Source organism: Poecilia reticulata, chromosome 1, assembly GCF_904066995.2.
Source record: "Poecilia reticulata chromosome 1, P_reticulata-male-v2, whole genome shotgun sequence".
In the NCBI taxonomy this organism is placed as follows: domain Eukaryota; kingdom Metazoa; phylum Chordata; class Actinopteri; order Cyprinodontiformes; family Poeciliidae; genus Poecilia; species Poecilia reticulata.
The window spans coordinates 13,900,462-13,920,716 of record NC_088830.1 but is presented as its reverse complement, the minus strand read 5'-3'; the positions used below and the strand labels follow the sequence as shown (position 1 = coordinate 13,920,716).

The 20,255-nt window shown below is 40.9% G+C and overlaps 1 protein-coding gene across 3 annotated transcripts; it reads left to right on the top strand.

Moving 5' to 3' along the window:
* The first annotated feature begins 43 nt into the window (after positions 1-43).
* Positions 44-19,842, top strand: bmerb1 (bMERB domain containing 1). Of its 3 annotated transcripts, none has more exons than XM_081606776.1 (6): positions 77-697; positions 12,286-12,406; positions 15,074-15,147; positions 17,028-17,142; positions 17,700-17,782; positions 17,875-19,842. In XM_081606776.1, exons 1-6 carry the CDS (start codon positions 394-396, stop codon positions 17,991-17,993), a joined length of 816 nt encoding a protein of 271 aa, XP_081462902.1. In that variant the 5' UTR covers positions 77-393; the 3' UTR covers positions 17,994-19,842. The 3 variants fall into 3 exon arrangements, with proteins under 3 accessions (XP_017161078.1, XP_081462902.1, XP_008407285.1); XM_008409063.3 differs by lacking the exon at positions 77-697 and adding an exon at positions 7,628-7,958; XM_017305589.2 differs by lacking the exons at positions 12,286-12,406; positions 15,074-15,147; positions 17,028-17,142; positions 17,700-17,782; positions 17,875-19,842 and adding exons at positions 2,441-2,511; positions 3,302-3,331; positions 4,780-7,167 and having other exon boundaries at positions 44-137; positions 375-697.
* The last annotated feature ends 413 nt before the right edge of the window (positions 19,843-20,255 follow it).

Here is a 20,255-nt window from a genome sequence, read left to right as displayed (position 1 = left end):
ACCCTTAGTACTACTCCACCCATTCAGTTTTCTGCGTAGGTATTTTTTACGTAAGAAAAATACGCAGAAGGAGTCAACCGCAGCCGGTGGAGGACTGTCGCTCCCGTTCTCTGTACTGGAAGGAGTTTGACAAGCAAGTACGCTACACTGTGGATTTTTACAGATTTATAACCTTCACTGTCAGAGAAAAACACAAAAAAAAATGTTTTGATTTACAAATTTAATTTGTTGATACCTAAAAGGAAGCGTACAGCTGTGTGTGTATTTTAACGGTCCTCCAGAGAAAAAAATGAACGATGGTTTAACATCATGATTTAGCTAACTCCCAGCCCGGGACAACAACGTCTTTTGCTCTCCTTCATGTTGGGCAACAGGGTGGGTGCAGACTGAATTATGCTCCAGGCGTTTCTGAGGCACGTCCGCCGCTTTCCGTGGGTAACAAATGTCACACTGTACGGCTGCCTGTTCGCCGGGGGAGACTTGGTCCACCAGTGGTTCTCCGCTAGGGACCAAATGGACTGGAGACATACGCGCAACGTCGCTGTGGTGGCGTTCAGTTTCCACGGGAACTTCAATTTCTTCTGGATGCGTTTACTGGAGCGCAGGTTTCCGGGAAACTCCGCCGGGATGGTGATGAAGAAGCTGTTCTTGGACCAGACGACGGCAGCGCCCCTGGCCACCAGCGTCTTCTACACGGGTCAGTGAACGCATCACCACTCTGAAAACACTCTGTGCTGTTAACGTATAAACATATCTGTCGATTTGTAACTTACACGTAGGACATCGTGATCCCCTCACGTGCCCCACTGGTTCATAGTCCTGTGTAGTTTGACATACAGAGGCCAGGTCAAACTGTCTCAGCGCTGACTAAGACTAATTAGAAATTAATTAATTTCATAACTGAATGTGCCACATTCAGTAACTTTTGAAGATTGGAGAACCATAATTATCCCTTTTATTATACGTTTTAGATGCAATCTGGGGATCTCTTTGTTTTGTTTTGCTTCTTTCCATTTCTGGCATTAGTTTATAGTTTTATAGTCTTTATGCCCACTGTTGCTGGTACTTACAAAGATTTTTAGAAATAGAGTAAAAAATGAAATAGTCTTGCAGCTGATGCTGGGTTCATAGGTTAGTGGGAGGACATGGAGATGGTTTTACTTAAACTGTTGCATTTATTTTAGAACATCTGTGTCCTTTACCAGTTACTGAAGGTCAACAAATACTTTCAATAATTGTTTGAGAAAGTGAAAAAGTCAAGAATTATAAAGACAGACTTTAATATTCAATAACACAGACACTGCTAAAACGGCAGTGCAGAGGGGGAAATTAAGGGAGTTACGTATCATTAGTTATTATTGTTTTACAAGTTATTTGAATGTATTTTTTCTAGTACATATTTTAAACAGTTACTATTCAAAGTTGTATCTTTACAATTATCAAAACCATTCAATACAGCAAAATATATTGCAGTAATAATTTTTTTTTACCTTATTGCTAACCCAGACAGCTCCCACCTAGCACATAACAATGACACCACAAAACAGAAAGAGCTTTAAAATCAGGCCAAATACAGACTGAAAGGAGATTAGAGCTATTCCAGGAAGCTGATGAACCAGTTCTCTGCCACTGACTCTACTTTCAGAGTAGTCATTGGTGTGAAAATCATCACCAACTACAAACCGCCAACCTCACCTTCCTAACAACCAACAATTGGCTGAGGTCTTAAAACTGCTACTGAGTTATTTTTACGAATTTGCTCTTGCCTCAGCTGCTTTCCCTCTTGCAACAAGCTTGCATTGAAGATCAGTCTTGAAACAGAGAACTGGGAAAGTACCCGACCTTGACGCCATTATGTCAACTATTTCTGTCTTCACCAAGATTTTCAAAAAATCATATTGTTTCCTTATGAAACCCATTCTCACTGAACTAAATGACTACAGACTTGTTTTTGTACCATCTGTAATCATAAAATCCTTTGAGAGACTAGAGATGGCATGCCAGTGAATAATATCCAATTCGCTTACCACGGAGCGTCATGGGATGATTCTGTTAAGTTGGGGCTGCATCACCTTCTGGCAACATCTTGAGCTGAAATTTTACAGCTCCATGTTCTTGTTTGTGTCCACATGTATTATTTTGTGCAACTAATTCCACTTATTAAAAGTTCTCTAAGTTTTTAGTGATTCCAGCCAGGACAAAAAAAATCTGCATTTTTTTCAGGAAACCAATGTATTTGCTGTTGTTAATAAAAAATAAAAAAAGTTTATGGGAATATTGCTCCTTCTATTTAAATAACAAAAGTTTCTTTATGAAGTGTTTTTTATTATTTTTATTTTTTTTTACCAGTGACTTATTGTTTTTTTTTAGCAGTGCTTAAAATGGTCTCTTCCATGGTCACTGTAAATCATTTTTGTGCGGTATCTTCTGCTCCAACCAGGAGTCAGTTTTTTGGAGGGCAAAGAAGACATCCTGGAAGATTGGAGGGAAAAATTCCTGAACACATATAAGGTGGGTCGGCTCTCAAAAGCATGGATTTGTCTTTCTGTCCAAGATGGAAATAAAAGCAAGAACATAAACTTACTCTGTTTCCTGCAGATTATTTCCACCAAAGATAAGGAGTGAAATTTAATATTATTATCCTGTGGAGAGAAAAAAGCAGATTTCTGCTACTGTTTGTGTCCGTTATTAGGTCACCTCTTTCTTTCTTCTTTTCTAAATGTGTATTTGCAGGGGGATAAGTGTTAAAACAAATACTGAACATTAATAGATTTAGCTAATTTGCTCTGCATGTCCACAAGTGGGCCTTCAGTGAAGTAAAACAATTTTAAAAAAAAACAATAAAGCAACTCATGGTAAAGCCTGCCTTCTTTATAATTTTGGACTCCTGAGGTTTCACGGTATGAATGAACAGAACATTCAGCTGTGAAACGTTTGGAGCTGAGGTGAAAGACTGGTTCAGACACAAGGTTGGCTGTTCATTCCACAGCCACTCCACATGTCAAAGAGTTCCTGGTCAACACACGATTCACAGGATTCAGTAACCAAACGTCACTGGGTTTCCTGTAATTGTACCTTTGCTGGTGATTTTTTTATTGGGTCTGTTAGAAAAGTATAGAATTTCAAAGTGTAAACCCAAAGAACCAGAGAAACTGTTTGTTTTTGCTTGTTAGAACATTAAAACACTTAGAATAAATTTTTTGATTGTAAGAATCTCCGCAGGTGAATTAAAGTAGTTTTGTTTCTTTGTTTGCTAGTAAGGAGATGTCTGATTTCTGTTTCTTGGTTGTTGTTTTTTCAGACTGGGCTGATGTTTTGGCCGTTCATGCAGGTAATTATTAGCATCTTGTTGCACGACTGTTTGTATTGGTGGGAGGGGGAAAAATAAAAATCTGAACTCCAAAATCCATCAAGAAAAAGAATCTATTTACCCTTTTATTTACATGCATCGTTGTTGATCCAAGAATGCAAGGTGGTGGCTAACATTGGTCTGCAAATCTGGCTGAGTCTCAGTTACCTGCTCTATTTATAAATGAACATGTAACCTTTCTACCTCAGCTGTCAGCAGTGGATAATATTTATGTGAATACAGATGTATGTAGTGATTTTAAGTCTGCACTCTATTAGGAAAACATGATGTTTCAATACTATTTATCCAATAACAATATGAGTTGTAATTAGACTCAATTTTCCTCACTATTCTCCTTTTTTTGCTTCTCCATAGTTTCCCGTCATTCTTCCTTTGCATTGTGAAATCTGTCAGTTGTGCGAAAATTAAAAGTTCATCCAAGTGGCCAGTCATATTACTAGCAAGCAAAGTGATAATGTGCTGCCTTTTAGATATGACAGCTTAATCAATAGAGATTTTAATAATGTACACAGTGACGCTGAGAAGACGATTGCGATTAAATCTGTAATTCAGCGATCAACTGTTGAAAAATAAAAACATTCATTTTATTGACTCCAGCATTAAAACCATTCATTCTCATTCTCTGGTTTTTCATTCTCACAGATGGCATCAGTGTTAGCCTTAAAAGTCCGCTTATTGTCCAGAATGGTGTCCAAATATTGATAAAAATCCATAATAGAAACCAGCTGACGACAACAGAAACACAAGGCATGTCGCCGCAGATCCTGAGAAATATTCATATTCTCAGCATAGCCAGAAGCTTTTCATAAATCCTAAATCACTTTTTTTATATTTTGGTTTTTCATGTCAGGTTCTTATGCTATCCCTTTAGTGTTGAGCACTAAAGTAGTAAAGATAGTGTATCAGGTCAGGAGACGGATCCTCTGGATCAATGTGGCCTGAGTGATTGGACCCGAAAGTGTGCTGGACACTTTCACACATGTATTTAACGCATCCTGCTTCTTAGCAGATTACCCAAGAAGCAGATTAACACCAGGCGGACAAAGAGCCTCAGAATAAACTTGTTCCCAAGCATTTTGTAACAGTTATGGTAAAACAGTTTTTCTAAAATAAAAACAAGTGCGAGGACTTTAGAAATATAAAATATGTAGAGCTATTAAAAATGTTAGATTCACACTCATTACTTAGAATTTACAAGCTATCTACTGGATGTTGACACTAAATTAAAGTCGGAATAAATGATCAAAATGAAAATGTGTATGTGTATGCAGACTAAAGCCTTGTTTGCTGAAACCATCAGCTCTACTGTATGCTACTTACAGCTGGTCCTTTCTGTGACTTCTCGTCTATTGAGTTTTAATCACAGCAACTGCGCCTTTCGTATATTAAGAGGTGTCTGTTTCTCCAAGTTTCTGAACTTCGCCCTGGTGCCTCTGTACGTGCGGACCACCTTCACCGGCTGCTGCGCTTTCGTCTGGGCCACCTTCCTCTGCTTCTCTCGTCAAACTGGGGACGGCACAGCTGGAGCTGCCCTGGCATGGATGTTCCCCCCGAAAGACGAGGCAGCCGAACCTGCCAACGACGAAACGGACCCGAAGCAAAAGGTGGAGGAAACGGCAGCATCCAGGCCTGCATAACAGGAGGATAGGAGGGAGGTTGTTTTGTCAGGAGGGGATAATGGAGGACACAAACTGGATTCGTCAGGTCCAGAAGGACAGCATGTCAGTCCTGTTTCTACTGTCTCATTGTTTCCAGAAACACTGCCAGACCCGTCTACCGAGGTCTCCCTGATGCTGCAAACCTCCACCAGCTTGTTGAATGTGTTCATATGCACAGTAACAGAAATACAGCAGGTCAAAAAAATATGATCTAATCTTACTGTGCGTAACGGTGACCTGTCAGCATTATTTAATCAGGTTAGCACCGGTTGTTGTGTTGTTTTTCCGCCCAGTGCTTAGCTTAAGCAGTCTGAAAAAGACTGAAATATTAATTAGCATGTCTTCTGTTTTTAATGATAAAATCCGATGTGCAACAAGACATCATTTCCGCAGCGCAGAGTGGGATCTAATTAATTTGATCAAAACTTGTAGCATCTTAAAACAAAACAGATTACAGCCAGTGTTTATCCACTTTGCTTCTGTGATCTGTTTGGGTTTCAGTTCGCACTGCGGTACGTCAACAGGGTCAGTTAGGAAATCTGTTTTTATGTTTAAAATTCAAAAAAGAAATGTCGGGAAATTTCAAAATGAACGTCAATCGCATCAATTTAATTTCCCTTCCAGTAATTTATAGTTCCTGTATTTCGGAGTAGCAGCACATTCCAAGAAAAGGTTGGGCTGTGGCGGTTTTTACCACATTCTGCTAACATGTCTGGGAATGAGGCTTGCAGCTGAGGCAGAATTTCAGAGGGTGTTCATTAACGTCTCTGGGAAACACAGTTTAATATGCACAGCGGTAGGGGCTTACTTTTTTTTTTTTTTCATATTTCTCTTGACTTTGATATTTGTTGTGGTTTCATTTTTCTGACCGTACTCCACATTTCTGCTCTGGTTCATATCAGGATCTTCTGGTCCAAGAAAAGCAGATGGTAAATATTAGCAGGTTTGACAAGCAGTTGTGTCAGCATTTGCTCCTTGTTGGCTTTTCCTTACAATTTGTATTTATTTTTGCTGTTTTTTGTGACTAACATTTTCCGAAGCATCCGCACAAACCTCCTCATGGTTTTTATGCAGTGAAGTCTTCAAATGGCAGAATTGTGTTTTTTCCAGGCACATGCTGCCATTTTACAGTCAAAAATCTGATTTATTATGTCAAAGCTTGCCATGTCTTGAATCGTGCCAAGAGAGTGAATGTCAAAGACGAGCAGAGAAAGGCTGTCTACTTTATTTTTATTTGTCATGCTTTATGCTTCAGCAGGTGCTACTTAAACAAGAGAAGTCTGTTTTTATTGCTTTCTACTCTTACCAGCTCAAGCAAAGATCGAAACACTACAGCTAATAACTTTCTACTGAGGCAATCTGAGATTCTTTTTCATCTGATTTAAGAAGTTTACTTGAATGGCTATATACTGCTCAGCTCTTCTTCTTCTTCTTCTTCCTCTTCACATGAATGCAATATTCTTTTCTTCTCTTTTCTGCCATTTTATGTCTTCAATGCAATCGTCAGCCATCAAATGTTAACATGTGTTCCTACCTTTGTTTTAAAGAGACAGTACTTTATATCCTAATTTTATTTTCTGTTGTGACAGACTTGATTTCAGTTCCTATTTCTATGTGGATGACAGAAAAATGTTCACTTCTGTTTTTAATAGTGCAGAGAAGATGTGAGTATGCAGTTTTGTCTGCTTGTAACATTTCATATAGCTCACACAACTGAGTTAAAAGAATTTCATATCAATATAAGAGCATAACTTGGGAGATTGTTTGAGAATAAATGTAATGCTACAGCTGTTTGTCCTATTTATGTTTAAGCTGTGTCCTTGGAATTATGGATTTATTATTTGTGTAATACGATGTGATTTTTTTTTTATCCCAGTATTTTCTTAAGTAAATATTTGTATGGAGATTTTGCAACACTGGATATGAAATGTAATTGAATATTCCCTTTGTTCCTGCTGGGTCATTTTAGCAGCTAATTTAATATTTTGGTTTGCACAGTCCGAGATTTCTGACTTTTTTTGGGTGTGAGAACAGATTGGTGCTCTTGAATATTTAAAATTGATTGATGTCGTCTTGCATTTGTTGCACTAATTATGAAAGATAATACTATGGAGTTAATAAAAATAAACTTTATTTTGACTCTGTGTGTTTTTCATTGGGTTTCTATAGAGATATGTTACACTTGCAAAGTTTATACCTAAATGGATTACAGTCTGAATTAAATTATTTATAAATAATACATTAGCCCAGCCTAAGTCATTCAGGAAATGATCGTCCTAAGCATTTGAACACAAAGCAACAAGAAATTATTAATACATATTGCAGCAGCACAAGTTACTATCCAAAACTGATTGGATCATATCATTATATTTTGAGGCCTATATATAAAGTTGGACCATATATATGTATATAAATATATTTTTCTCAAAAGAAAAGGTCAGACCCTGCCTTCTGCAATGCATATATCTAATAATCCGAATGTGTTTCACTACGCGCGCGCGCGCGTGTGTGTGCGTGCGCGCGCGCGCGTGTGTGTCTAAGCCTGCTGTTTTATTTTTATCATCATCACCATCAGCATCCTAGAGTTCGTTCGCGTCTTCTAGCGCCCCACATCTCCGCCCGCACTGCGCATGCTCCCAGCATCCCCCTCTATCCAGCAGGATTTGAAGACTCGGCTGAAGATGCTCTCAGCTTCTCGGGTCGCTGGTCGCTTGTCGCCGGGTGAACACTGACTCATCTGGAAGAACCCAAACAGGGAGGAGAAGCTGCAGATCGTCCCTTTAGGTTCTCACTCGCTTCTCGGATTCCCCCCCCACCCCCCCTACTCTCCGTCCACTCCAGCATGGAGATGAAGAAGTCTTTCTCGGACACTGAGCGAGCGCTCCGGAGCTACGGCGCCGTGTCGGAAACGGCGTGGACGACGGACAAAGGTGGGCAACATGCATCCGGGTGCACTGATGTTTTAAACGCAGAGCTCTTTCTGATACAGACCAGCCTCGTGTTGCAGGTTTGATTTCGGTCGGCGCTGAAGTGGTTAATGTGTGACTCACAAAAGGGTTTTGATGTATCGACAGCCTGACGTTGCTTTAGTGCTATTAAGGCCTTTTACTTACTGACATGACCACGGTGGGTAATAAGAGGCTGCGGATGAGTTTGAGTCAATATATGTATCCCTACAACCTTAGATTATAATTGCACTATAACAAACACAGCACTAAATCTTACAGCGAACATTACCGTGTGCAGGATGCATGAACGTGTCAGTTACGGTTAAAAAACTAAACACTGGTAACTGAAAGCCGAGGAGGAGTTTGCATGGGGCTGATGACTCAGACTGAGTAGACTAACAAGGACTTACGGTAACTGATTGACGTATAATAATAATAATTTAAAAAGCGTCATTATGCAGGGTTATTGCTTTGATTCAACATATATGGTTGCAATCTTCAAGATGATTGTAAATTACATTTGTTTTTGTGAAAATTCTAATCACTTGCTGAACCTTAACTGTTAGAGGTTAATAGAAAACTTTTATATTTTATTTATAATCAATTTAATTTTTTTTTTTAAAGTTTGCTTACATCACATTAGATGTCTCAATTATTTTCTCCCATTCTGACATCTGAACCTGTAAAAAAAAAATAATAATAATAATGTAATAAAATAAAAAATAAAAATCAATGACACGGCTCACATAACATCTGTTATTTTACGTTATGGATCCCTGCTGGTTCTGAATACTCACCAAGCCACTTACAATTCAGTGGCTGTTGTTTGTGTCTTGACTTAGTTGCTGTGTTTGCATGTCATTATCCCCAAAATATAAATGTATATCTATATGGTTTGTATTTGGTGCTCACCTGGTTCTCTTGTCTAAGTGTGGGGAGGGCCGGTCCGGCAGCAGCAGAGCATTCAGCGTGGCTGCAGGATATGTCAGGGGCGTCTGCATCGGGTGACATGCGCTGACATTTATTTGTTGTTTCGTTCAGTGAGGTGTGCTACAGAGTTTCCAGGCAGTTTGATGAGGAGCACGCCCTTTTATTTAAATAGGGTTAAATAAACCTGAATAATTATACGTGGAATTAGACAACTTTGCTCATAAAACAATGGGTGGTAGTCTGTTAACTGCTGGAGGCTAAAAGAAAACTTAAATTAATTGTCCTGTGGTTTTAATATTTTGTTCATATGAGAAGAAGTTGTGGGTGTCACATAGCACCTTTAATGGTAAAATATCGGTTTACTGCAACTTGTTCTATATGTCTTTAGACACCTGGCCTCTATTTATGGCGGAAGAAGAAGGAAGATGAGGGACAACAACACCTTAGCTTGTTTCATGCTGCAGCTCTGTGATGCAGACCATTAGTGTTTATTATCTACAGGCACATTAGATCATTTGAAATCGCAAGCAGACAGAAAAGAAACCGAGTGGTCCTGCTCGGACATTTATGTGGTGAGTCAGCTCCATCTACTTGCAGAACCCCACAGAAACGGACTGCAGCGCCCGGCCAGCTGGTCTTCCACTGCTACAGTATAAACCGTGGATTCATCATCGCTGTTGACTCAGGAAAAGCAGGGAACTTGAGTTGTTTACTCAGTTACTATATATGTGAAGGGGGTTGTTGTTTATCAGTGCATTTCTCTGTGAGTGGGTTTCACTGCAGCATGGATGAAAGTAAGGGCTATGTGATCAAGGGAACTCTGTTAAAGGCTTAAGCCACAGGAAGGTACAGCCGGCTCAAGGCATAAGCGTACAAAGCTGCTGCCTCCAGACTAACAGCGGTCCCCCAAGAGCTATAGAATATTGAGACATCTAATGTGACGTACGGCTTCTGCAAAGGTGATTTATCCATGAAAAATGTTCAAAACAAAACTTGTGACCCTCTTGCTTTGAAATCATCAAATCGGATTGGGGTCTCTTTTTTTTCTAAACAAATTGTTTTGCTATTGTTGTTGAAAAGATTAGTGCTTTAGAAGTGGGCTAGATTCACCTCTCTACATGCTACAATCCCCTAAACTCCGGAAATAACAGAAACAACTTAAACATCAAGAAATATTCATGGCTTTCCTCATAACTATGTAGATTATTGCTTCGATAACAGCGCCTGCTGTCAGATTATTTCCAGCCTGGGTTCAGGCACCATTAATCTCTGAACTTTAGAGGCTACAGTGAAAATGAAAAATGCAGCTTTATAATAATGTATGAAAGAATATTTCCATATTTTCAAACATGCACGCTGTGTACTGTCTTTCACAAATATTCATAGATAGAACCTAAAGCTTTCCACATTTTATCACTCTACAACCAAAAAAATGTTAGCTTATTTTATTAGGATTTTATGCAATAGATAAACACAAAGTGGTGCAAGTGGAGAATGATGCGTGGTTTTCAATTTGTTTGTAAATGCACATTTGAAAAATATGGCGTGCATTTGTAGTTATCACCTTTTACTCTGATAAGAACCAGTCCAACCAGTTGAAGTCACTTAGTAAATCGAGTCCATCTATGTGTAATTTCACTTCTGTTTCTTCTAATCCCCTCTGACTCGTATCTTTGTAGCTGCTGTTCGCAGTTTCTTACAGTGATTTTGGATTTCCAGTGGCTTGGTGTGAATCACAGCAGCTTCACAGCTTCTGAGAAAAATCAACAAATTCTCTTAAGTTCAACGCTGTCCTCAGACCATAACTTGGACCATTAACTCGGCTCAGTTTGTTGCTCTGTGACTTTGCAGATACAAATGGGATTCTCTGGATTTAGCAGAGTGCTCTCTATCAGCTTTACATGTCTTGGGTCTGAAAAGTTTGACTGTTTTTCTTCGCAAAATATCTAAAGGGCAGCCTGATGGATGGAGAGCATTGCTGTAAGCTACAATTTCCAAATATTGCACCAGATTTTGAGTTTTATTCAGGTCTTTGACTAGGCCCTTCTAACATATAAACAAGGTTTGACCCAAACCTTCCCTTTTGTAGCTCCAGGTTCATGTGCATCATCAAACATGTGCAGTGCTGGTTTTCCCAAACGTAGATTTTTGCATGTAGTCTAAAAAGTTCAGTTTTGGTTTCGTCTCATGATTACACCTTCTCCGCATCAGTTAGTTTGTTATGCCACCTACTTGTGACAAGCAGAAAAACACGACTTTGCATGGATCCTTTTGAACGAAGGCTTTCTTCTTCTACTTGTTCATAACAATTAGATTTATGCCATACATGCAGAATACAGTAGTTCTGTCAACATTCTGTGATCAATGCTTTCCTTTCCCGCTCTGTTAGACGTGGGATTATTAATTGTGATGATGACTTACATAACTCTGACTCAAAATGTTCCCACCACCTTATTCCTGACCTTTCTGTTGTGTTTCTTGGTTTTCATGTTGCTTTTTTTTGTTTTTTTACTTTGTTTTGTCGCAAACCTCCAAGGCCTTCACATAACATCTGGATTAATGAGATTAATTTAAAGCCAGATGGGCATCTAATGAGGCAACATCTGGAGACCATTAGCTGCACTGAATTTAATTTAGGGGTATTAAAGCTATGAGATTCATACAATGACCTCAATTTTTAAAATACTTTTATGTGGGGGGGGGGAAAAATTAAACCATGTATAATATTTGTTCTTCTTCAAAATTCTGAATTATTTTGTGTTTTAACGTCGTTATATAAAACCCCAGTGTGGTTTTCAACATGACAAAGCCTCTGTAGGTCGAATGTAACAAGACGAGATCCGTGCTCCCGTTGGTGTGCTGGAAAGGTCAGCGCCCTGCAGATCCTGGAGCGTTTTCAGCAGTAAATTGATCAGCGGATTAAGTGGTTTGCAAAGATCGTCATCAGAGGCTGCAGTTTGTGCACATAATTGCCATGATATGTTGTGTAAAATCGATGCTCGCGCAGAGGTGGGGGGTTTCCTCCCCTTCTGCAACAACAGCAACAACAACAACAACAACCGTCACCTCGGGAAGATGATTCAGTCTGACTCGAAGTAAGCGATTAAAACTCTTCAAAAATAAAAATAAAAACGTCCTGCTGCTCTCTCCGGAAATCTCACTCCTCCCGGGGCTGTGTGAAGACACTTGTCACACGAAAAGGGCAACATCGCCTGATGTCATCATGGCAAAAGCTGCCAAGAAGTGAAAACACTCTGAGGTTTGCAGTCAATCAGAATCAGCTGGAGCTTTTACTCTGCAGCGTGGAGTGAGCGCTCTCTGTAATTACAACGTTTCTTTTTCCTTCCCGTCACACTGGGGCTCTGTTTTCCTCTCTCAGGTCACTCCGACGTGTCCATGGCGGAGAGCACCATGTCTCCGGAGGAGATCGAGGTGGAGATGGCTCGCATCCAGCGCCTGCGGGAGGTCCTGGTGCGCAGGGAGTCGGAGCTGCGCTTCATGTGAGTGTGACTCCGTGCCCGTTTCACACCGATGCAAAGCGGAATGTGACGAGAGAGCTAGTCGGTGAAGTGGCATCACGCTTCCTGCGGGCGGTCGATCGGCAGGGCTGATGAGCTTCATCTTGTCGCAGTGAGACTTTTGGGAGGATTTCAGATGCTGCTTTACTAGTTCAGGCACTCTGTGAACTACTGGGCGTTTGAGAGCGTCCATTGATTATTCAGCAGGCTGAGCAGCATAACACCGCCAGCAGACGAATGAGTCACTGTGATGAAGCTGCTGGCTCCTCATCAACCCGCAGCTTCACGGATTAGAGATCAGTTTTCCGGAGGGAGTCTAAAACTGTTTCCTTACACAGTCTGAGCTTCTTCTTCTAACTTTTTTTTTTTTTTTTTACAGCACACAGACAGTTGAAATCAGATTCAGTGTTGTCCAACATTAAAAGCAGAGTAAACGTTTATCTGCTTTAGGTTGGTTAGCTTTGAATTGCTAACTGTCAAAATAATAAGAGGGACGAAACAATTTCTGGAGATTTTTTTAAACTTTATTCAATGCCAGAAATTATTATTATTTTTTTTTTTTTTAGTATTTAGGTAGAATTGGCTTTAATGCTGTATGGCCGGGATCAAACATTTTCCCTCCTGCTTTCAGTAGTTTGCTGGAATTTCAACCGATCGTCCCTCCGAAACTGTATGAGCTGCTGGGTCAATGTCTGCTGTCCAAGCTTTGACTTCCTGGCAAGACATGAGCTCTTAAAGCTCATGTCTTGAGATGTTGCTTCAGAATATCCACATACTATCTTTCCTCGTGATACCATAGAGGAGAGGAGTCAGGAGTTGAGCAGTGCTGAAGATGACAGCTTCCAAAAATAATAATTGTCAGGGGAAAAGTGTGACGATCTGGTTGAAGATGAGGGCAGCAAGGGTGAAACTACAAAAACAGGCATCTTTAGTGTATACAAGATTTCTACCTTTTTGTTTCCCAATGTTACTCTTATGTCAAAAAATAATAGAAACACCACCAGAATTTATTCCAATTTGATGGCTGTGGAGTTATGAAGACCTCTGACTCTTCATCCAATGCAGCTTCAACTCTGTTTCTGGGGCTTTATCTATGTCTGTATCTGACTGTACATAACAATTTAAAAGGCAAAACATAAATCTCACCCCAAATCCAGGATGCAGTGATGGCAATAAGTAAGTTAAAAGGGAATTTAAATGAGGCTGAATTCATTTTAAAGAGTGTGGAAATGATGAGACAGGCAAAGTTCACACACGGTGTAGTAACAGTCTCTTTACCTGCAGCCAATATCACATTTATTTGTGCTAAACTATATAGATCAAAACTAAATCATGATGAATGATTGGGCTGTGTGGCCTTCCTGCTCCAGTTTCATAAACTCCTGTTATGTCTTTGAATTTAAAATGACATGCGCTGTAATCTCTTAAAGCTAATTTATGATGTTCAAATCAAACACCAAGGAAAAGTAGATTTGAATATTCTTCTAATATGGAGACCCATTTGGGCGTAAGATACCCCACCTATCACCAGAGGTAAACTCCAGCCTCCCTGTGGCACTAAACAGGATTAACAGATAAATGTTAAATAAGTAAAACAGTCTGGTTATTTCTTTTTTTCTCTCTCTCTCTCTCTCCAATTTGGATGGCTTCTTTTGTGACTCGGTGCGCTGCCTAACACCTGCAGCTGGACGGTTAAGGTGTCAAATGATGGTGGCGACACAGTTGGAGAGCTTAGTTGACGATGTTCGTACCTCCAGGCTTCGTCAGGTCTGCTGCATCTGCTAACCTCTCAGTCTGCAGTGGCAAGACGTCACACAGGCTCGGTGTGGACGTCAACGTACGGAAGTGGCCGGGATCCACGGATAGCATTTAGAGGGTGAAACGCAAAGCAACACAAGTGAGGAAGCGCAGGGAAAGAAGGGAGGGAAGGAGGGAGGTGTTAAGCAGAGTGACAGTAAGAAGACGAAGAAGAGGAGGAGGAGGGAGGGTGCGGATGAGTCATAGGCCTGATCTGTCGTGGAGTGAAACAGATCTGTGGATGATGTCAGAGACGGGAGGGATTCAGGCGGGAATTTGCCCGACGGAGGACCAGTAAAGAGTTCTTCAGAGAGATGAGTTATGTTGGTGCATCTTTCTTCATCATGTTTATGGTCTGTGACAGATGCCTGAGGCTGACTCAAGCCTGGTTTGGTAACATCTGACAGACTGTTTAAACCTTAGAGTGCAAACAACCAGCCTCCATCAGTCGATTTGCGCTTCCGTAGAGGAATGAAGTTGTGAAGCATAAAATAAAAACTGTTGGGAAGACCCGTTGGAGAGGAATTTATCCAGAACGCAACTTTGCTGCTTGATTTAAAATGTGACGTTTTTGCTTTTTGTTGAACCTATAAACATAATTTATTTTATGACAGGATTTTTTGCGGACCATAATCCTGTCTGACGAACCTTCTCCTTCGCATCTTTCAGTACCTCTGCCTGCTTTTGCTTTTTTTTTTTTTTTCCAGCACCCTCTAAACAAAATAAGCCTCTCTGACAGCTCAGTCAGATTTCCAAAAATAAATTGAGCTAATAATATAAGAAGCCCTTTAATCTGATGGAGGCCATTGATTCATTGTCCTGTTTCTCTCTATTTTGTTTTTTGTATCTCAGGATGGATGACATTCAGCTCTGCAAAGACATCATGAGCCTAAAGCAGGAGCTGAGACAGATTGTTTCAGTACCAGGTACGATGGTGTATATTCTGCTGAGCACAACTACGAAAAAGCTTCCATTTTACACAAACAGGACTGAGTGTATGCACATCATATATATTTTCACCTTGATCCAATTTTCCAGAATGCAGATAAAAATTGCTTTGTTTTGATTGATAAAATAATAATTAGGCACACAATTGTTATATTAAACAATGGTTTATTTCTAGGGGCCACATATGAACTTCTGACGAGGGCCTTGAGTTTGACACGTTTTTTTTTTTTTTTTCTGCTGATAAAAATGTATCGGAGCGCCTACATCAGAAGCAGCCAGACAGTTTCTAGATAAAATTCACGTAATTGAACATAATAGTAACGACAGTAAAAACTCTAATGGGGGCATAACTCTACAGCCGTGTGATGCGCATCCTGAGCGTGGTAAAGTTCTTCCCTGACGTCAGCAGCGTCTCCCATAGTAACACGAAGCAGCGAGTAGAGATGAAACCTGACAACAGCAGGAGCCTGATAGAGAATGTACATCTTGTTTCATTATATGTCTGTGTGTGTGTGTGAGGTGGAGAGGAGGTGGCGGTGTCATGTTCAAGGACGCACATGACAATTTTATTTTAAAGCTGGGAGAGAAAGTAAGGGGATCACCTGACAACCTGTAGACATCTGCTGCTGTCGTGATGGGATGTTTGTGTTTATTTATCGGTGGAAAATAAGAACATCTCCTTGGCTTATTTAGTCTTTACTTTCTTGTGTTTCTTGATGAGTAAAGTCTAAAACATTTCATTAGCATCATATCAGCGTGAGCTTTCCTCACACTGAAACATCCTGCAGAAAATGGACCTAATTGCTTCGCTTGTTGACGCCGAGTAAGAAAATGTTTGCTTCCTGAATGTCCCAGCTCATTAAAACCAACACAGAGATCAACATCCCCCCCCCTCCCCCCACGCCCCTCCGTTTCTTCTTTTGGACCCACTTCTCAGTGGATCTGCTCATGTTCTGTTGATCATTATCATCCCAGTCACTCAGGCAGATGGCCTGACACAACGCACAGCGCTCTCTCTCTCTCTGCTGCAGGATCTGATCCCAATCTGAGCCTCAAGTACACAAAACCAGAGCAGCTTTATTTCTGCCACGGTTGCCATGACTCTGTTCTCCCGAAAAGATTTCTGCGGCCGTCTCTCTGAGCGAGAGCTGCGTTTCAGATTTACCTGCAAAGTAAAGAGCGGGTCACGTCTGATGTGCAACCAGCCTTGTGATGAATTTGTCTTTTTTAACTGAGGCAGGGATAACTTCACTCTCCAGCTGAAAGATTTTGACTGAAGCAAAGTCCCAGGTGTCCCACTTATTGACAACTCTGCCGATAGCCATGAAAGTGAAACAAAAAATAAATGTTGCAGTATTTCAGCGGCGGATGGAGCAACTGGAGGGCCTCTCCAGTTATTCCAGCTCAGGACGACGAGCGCCGCCCCTCCTCCCCGAGTTCTGCCCCCTTCAGGTTGTTCTGCCCTCATGGGGGCAGTCACTGCAGCTGCAATGTCCCACTTTCACTCCCAGACAGGACAAAGAGCCGAGGGGTGCAGATGGCTCGTTTTATTTCCCTTCTCGACCCCCCCATCCCGAGACAACCTGCCTATTCAGCTGCAAGCATGCACACATGCATGTTCATATGATACAGTACACAGCTCTGGTTTTTGCACTGATGCGTGAAGGTCAGACAATACTCTCTAAAGAGAAATCAAGCTCTCTGGTATTTCTATAATGAAGTTAGTGCTTTATTTGCCATGAATAGCAAAGAGAGAGTTCTGGATCTATTTGTGATGTTGGGATTTAGGAAATTGTGTCTTTGTGATCTGCACTGTTTTTAATACTTTTCCCCCCCTTTTTTTGTAATTTGCCAAAAGAGAAAGAAAAGAACAAGAAACACAAGCAGCAGGAGGAGGAGCTGATCCTAAAGATTCATAAACTGGTGCAGAAAAGGGATTTCCTGGTGGACGACGCCGAGGTGGAGAGATTAAGGTACCACCTGCATGACGGGCAGAGTTAATATCCGGGATTTTGTCTCTTAGTGCAGCTGTGCCCGAGCGTTTCATACTGACACACACACATGCACACACACACACACATGCACACACAGCGAATGAGATGGACGAGTCTGAATATTATTCGCCTTGTCAGAAGTGAAATAACTAGTTTTCCATCAATAAACTATTGACTAATAGTTAGGAACTATTGACCTAAAAGAACCACTTGTCTTACTCAAATGTTAGTTTTGTCTCATTTGCCCTAGAAACTAGACCAAAAAGACTTTGTAAGATTTTATTCAGTCATTCAGTCACTCAAACGAGTGACTTCATTCAGAAAAAATGTTGTTTTGAAGTGATGCTGCTCTCGCTCAACCCACCTCTGGAAAAAAAAAAACTGTGAAACTAAACGAGTTTGGTTTTTGTCTTTCAGACTAATTGATTTAGTCGACAAGGCCAAAGCTTTAATAAACCGTGCAGAATACGGGTTCTGATTGGTCGGATAACTGCTGATGTTTATTGAGCTGCATTAGAGATGTGATCGTTCCTCAGGGAGAAGGAGGAGGACAAGGAGATGGCCGAGTTCCTCCGGCTGAAGCTCCGGCCTCTGGAGCAGAAACTCAAAGCCACGCCGAGTGAGTCAAGAGTTTCAAAACTCACCCTCAGAGACAGAAACTATAGCCGCACAAAAAAAAAAAAAAATCTCTGTCCTTTAATTTCATTCCAGATCCCCAAAAGCCCAAGCGACAGATCCCAGAGCCGCCTCCCAACAAACCCTTCGTCACCAAGTCGGGGGCGGCCATAATCAAGGACTGCTGCGGAGTCGCCCAGTGTGCTGTAATGTAGCCGACCTCCTTATCGACGGTCGCTACTCTCATGTCACATGACCCCAGTCACTTCCTGTTTCTCAGAGAACCACAGACAGCAGCACTCGCCCTTGAGCACGTTCAGGAATCGGGTCCATTTCCCAGCTGCGGGCGCGTGGGAACTGATCCCTGATCAGCGCTCAAGGCGCGGGGTGTTTCACAGCGGGAGCGCATATCCACCGGGACTGTACATGAACTAAGCAGAGCTGTAAATAGAGTCCGATAGCCGTGTGGTTGATGTATTTAAGCAGAGGCAGGTCAGGTCAGGTCCTTCCTATACGTCGCATTCCTTTTAAGGCGAGGATGCGTCCGACCGGTCGAGTAAGGCCTAAAAAGCACAATATCCACCGCGTCAGTAATTAGCGGGGTTCTCTGACATGAACACGAAGCCTCTCGTTGTGTCATTTAGGACAACAGTTCTCATTCGTAAGCTATTATTATTCATCCCAGTTTGTGAGTCTGAGTTGCTCTGATGAGCAAATTTGACCCATTAATTGGGTTCATGTTCAAAGGTCGGGTTGCAGTGGATTCTTTTGTGGATAAAAATGTATAGAAATAACTAATCTCATGCCGATTTAAAACACCATCACCACTTCAAATGCTGCTGCAAACCGTTGATCCAAGTCAGACTTGGTTTCAGTCATTTTGATGAGCTTCCAAAGGCGCAAAGACTTTCTCTGCGAACGCCTGAGGTCAGACAGTCGTAAACATTCGTTCAGATATCTTTACCTGGAGATTATTAATTATTTCTCTCACCTTGATGTTAAAAATCTCATTTTCTAACAACAATTTTCACGAGATAATGGAGGTTGTTTTCTCATGGCATCTTTTATACCTCCTTGTCATAGGGTTGTGTTTATCGCGCGCGCTTTAGTTCTTTCCCTGGTTTATCTGTCACACCTGAATCAAATCCGAATCAGGTCAGATATAGCAGCACACACCTTTTAAAAGTTTTTTTTTAAATCTTTTCTCGATAGTCTTGGCCATCATGGGTGCCATTGGAGAGGTTTTGGTGGTGCAAGGTTTTCTTGTTTCATGTTTTCTCCTTTTGTGGATAACGGCTCTCAATGGGGTCCCAAAGTTTTAGAAAAGTCTCCACGGCCCTTACCAGACAGATGTCTGCTTGACTGTTCGGATAAAAAAAAAAAAATCCCAACAGTCTGGCATAGATCAGGTAACGCACACCTCTGATTTCTGATAAACCTCTGTTTGGCTTCTGATCAAAGATGAGAATCGACTGAAATGACAACCGGGGCTGGTGAGGTAGGGGCCCTCCTGCTCCCCTCTATGTTTCCACAGAGGGGAAGAAAAAAAAATCAGGTGGAGAACGCTGACTGGCATGAAGTCTGATGTCACTTTTATTCTTCAACTTTACTCCGAATCACAGTTCGACGCTTGTAAATGCCTCCACTGTAATCATTGGTCATGCTTCCTCATTCTGCAGGGTCACCTACAGACGCCATCAACAACCTGGACATAACGGACAGTACGACCTCACTTGTGATCATAAACTCTCGAAACAAATTGCATCCTTCAAATTTAACCTTGCATTTCTGTGATAAACAACAGGAAAGGAATGAAGCCCCTTTTTAATGCCTCCAATAAACCGTGTGTGCTTGAGTGTATTTAGGACTTTAGTGACTCGCGTCAAGAAAACTGTCGATCTCCTATCACTTCTTTCTTCGGATAACTTGGCATCCTGTAAGTGTAGTGACTTTATAAAAGTTCTGCTGTTTAAAAATAAAATAAAAAAAAAGAAATTAAACATATGCAGAAAATAAGCTGAAAGCACGTGTAAATATGTTTCAATAAAGAGCATCTTTCAAGAACGAACCGCGTCATGTTTGCCCTCTGCAAGTACAGGAACCTTTGCAATAATGTTATTAAAATGTCAACTTATTTCGCTCACTTCAAATTGTTTTTGGTTTTTTTTTGGGTGTCGAGTTTATTCTTTGGTTAACCTGGACGATTCCACCCAAAGACACAAAACATTCAGGTTAGAAGTGCAAAATTTTACACTTCAAGTATAAAAATTTACTTATAAACGGCTTAATACTGAAATGTTTTGGCCTAATTTTTATTAGCGTCACCAATAAAAATTGGTGATACTAATTACCAGCAATAATTGACATCACTTAGTAATGCCAAGGTTTAATTACCTCGCAATTGAACTTTATCAGACATTGTATTAAGTGAACATTGGATTTTCATTTTCTTTTAAGCCATAAATAATCAAAATGAA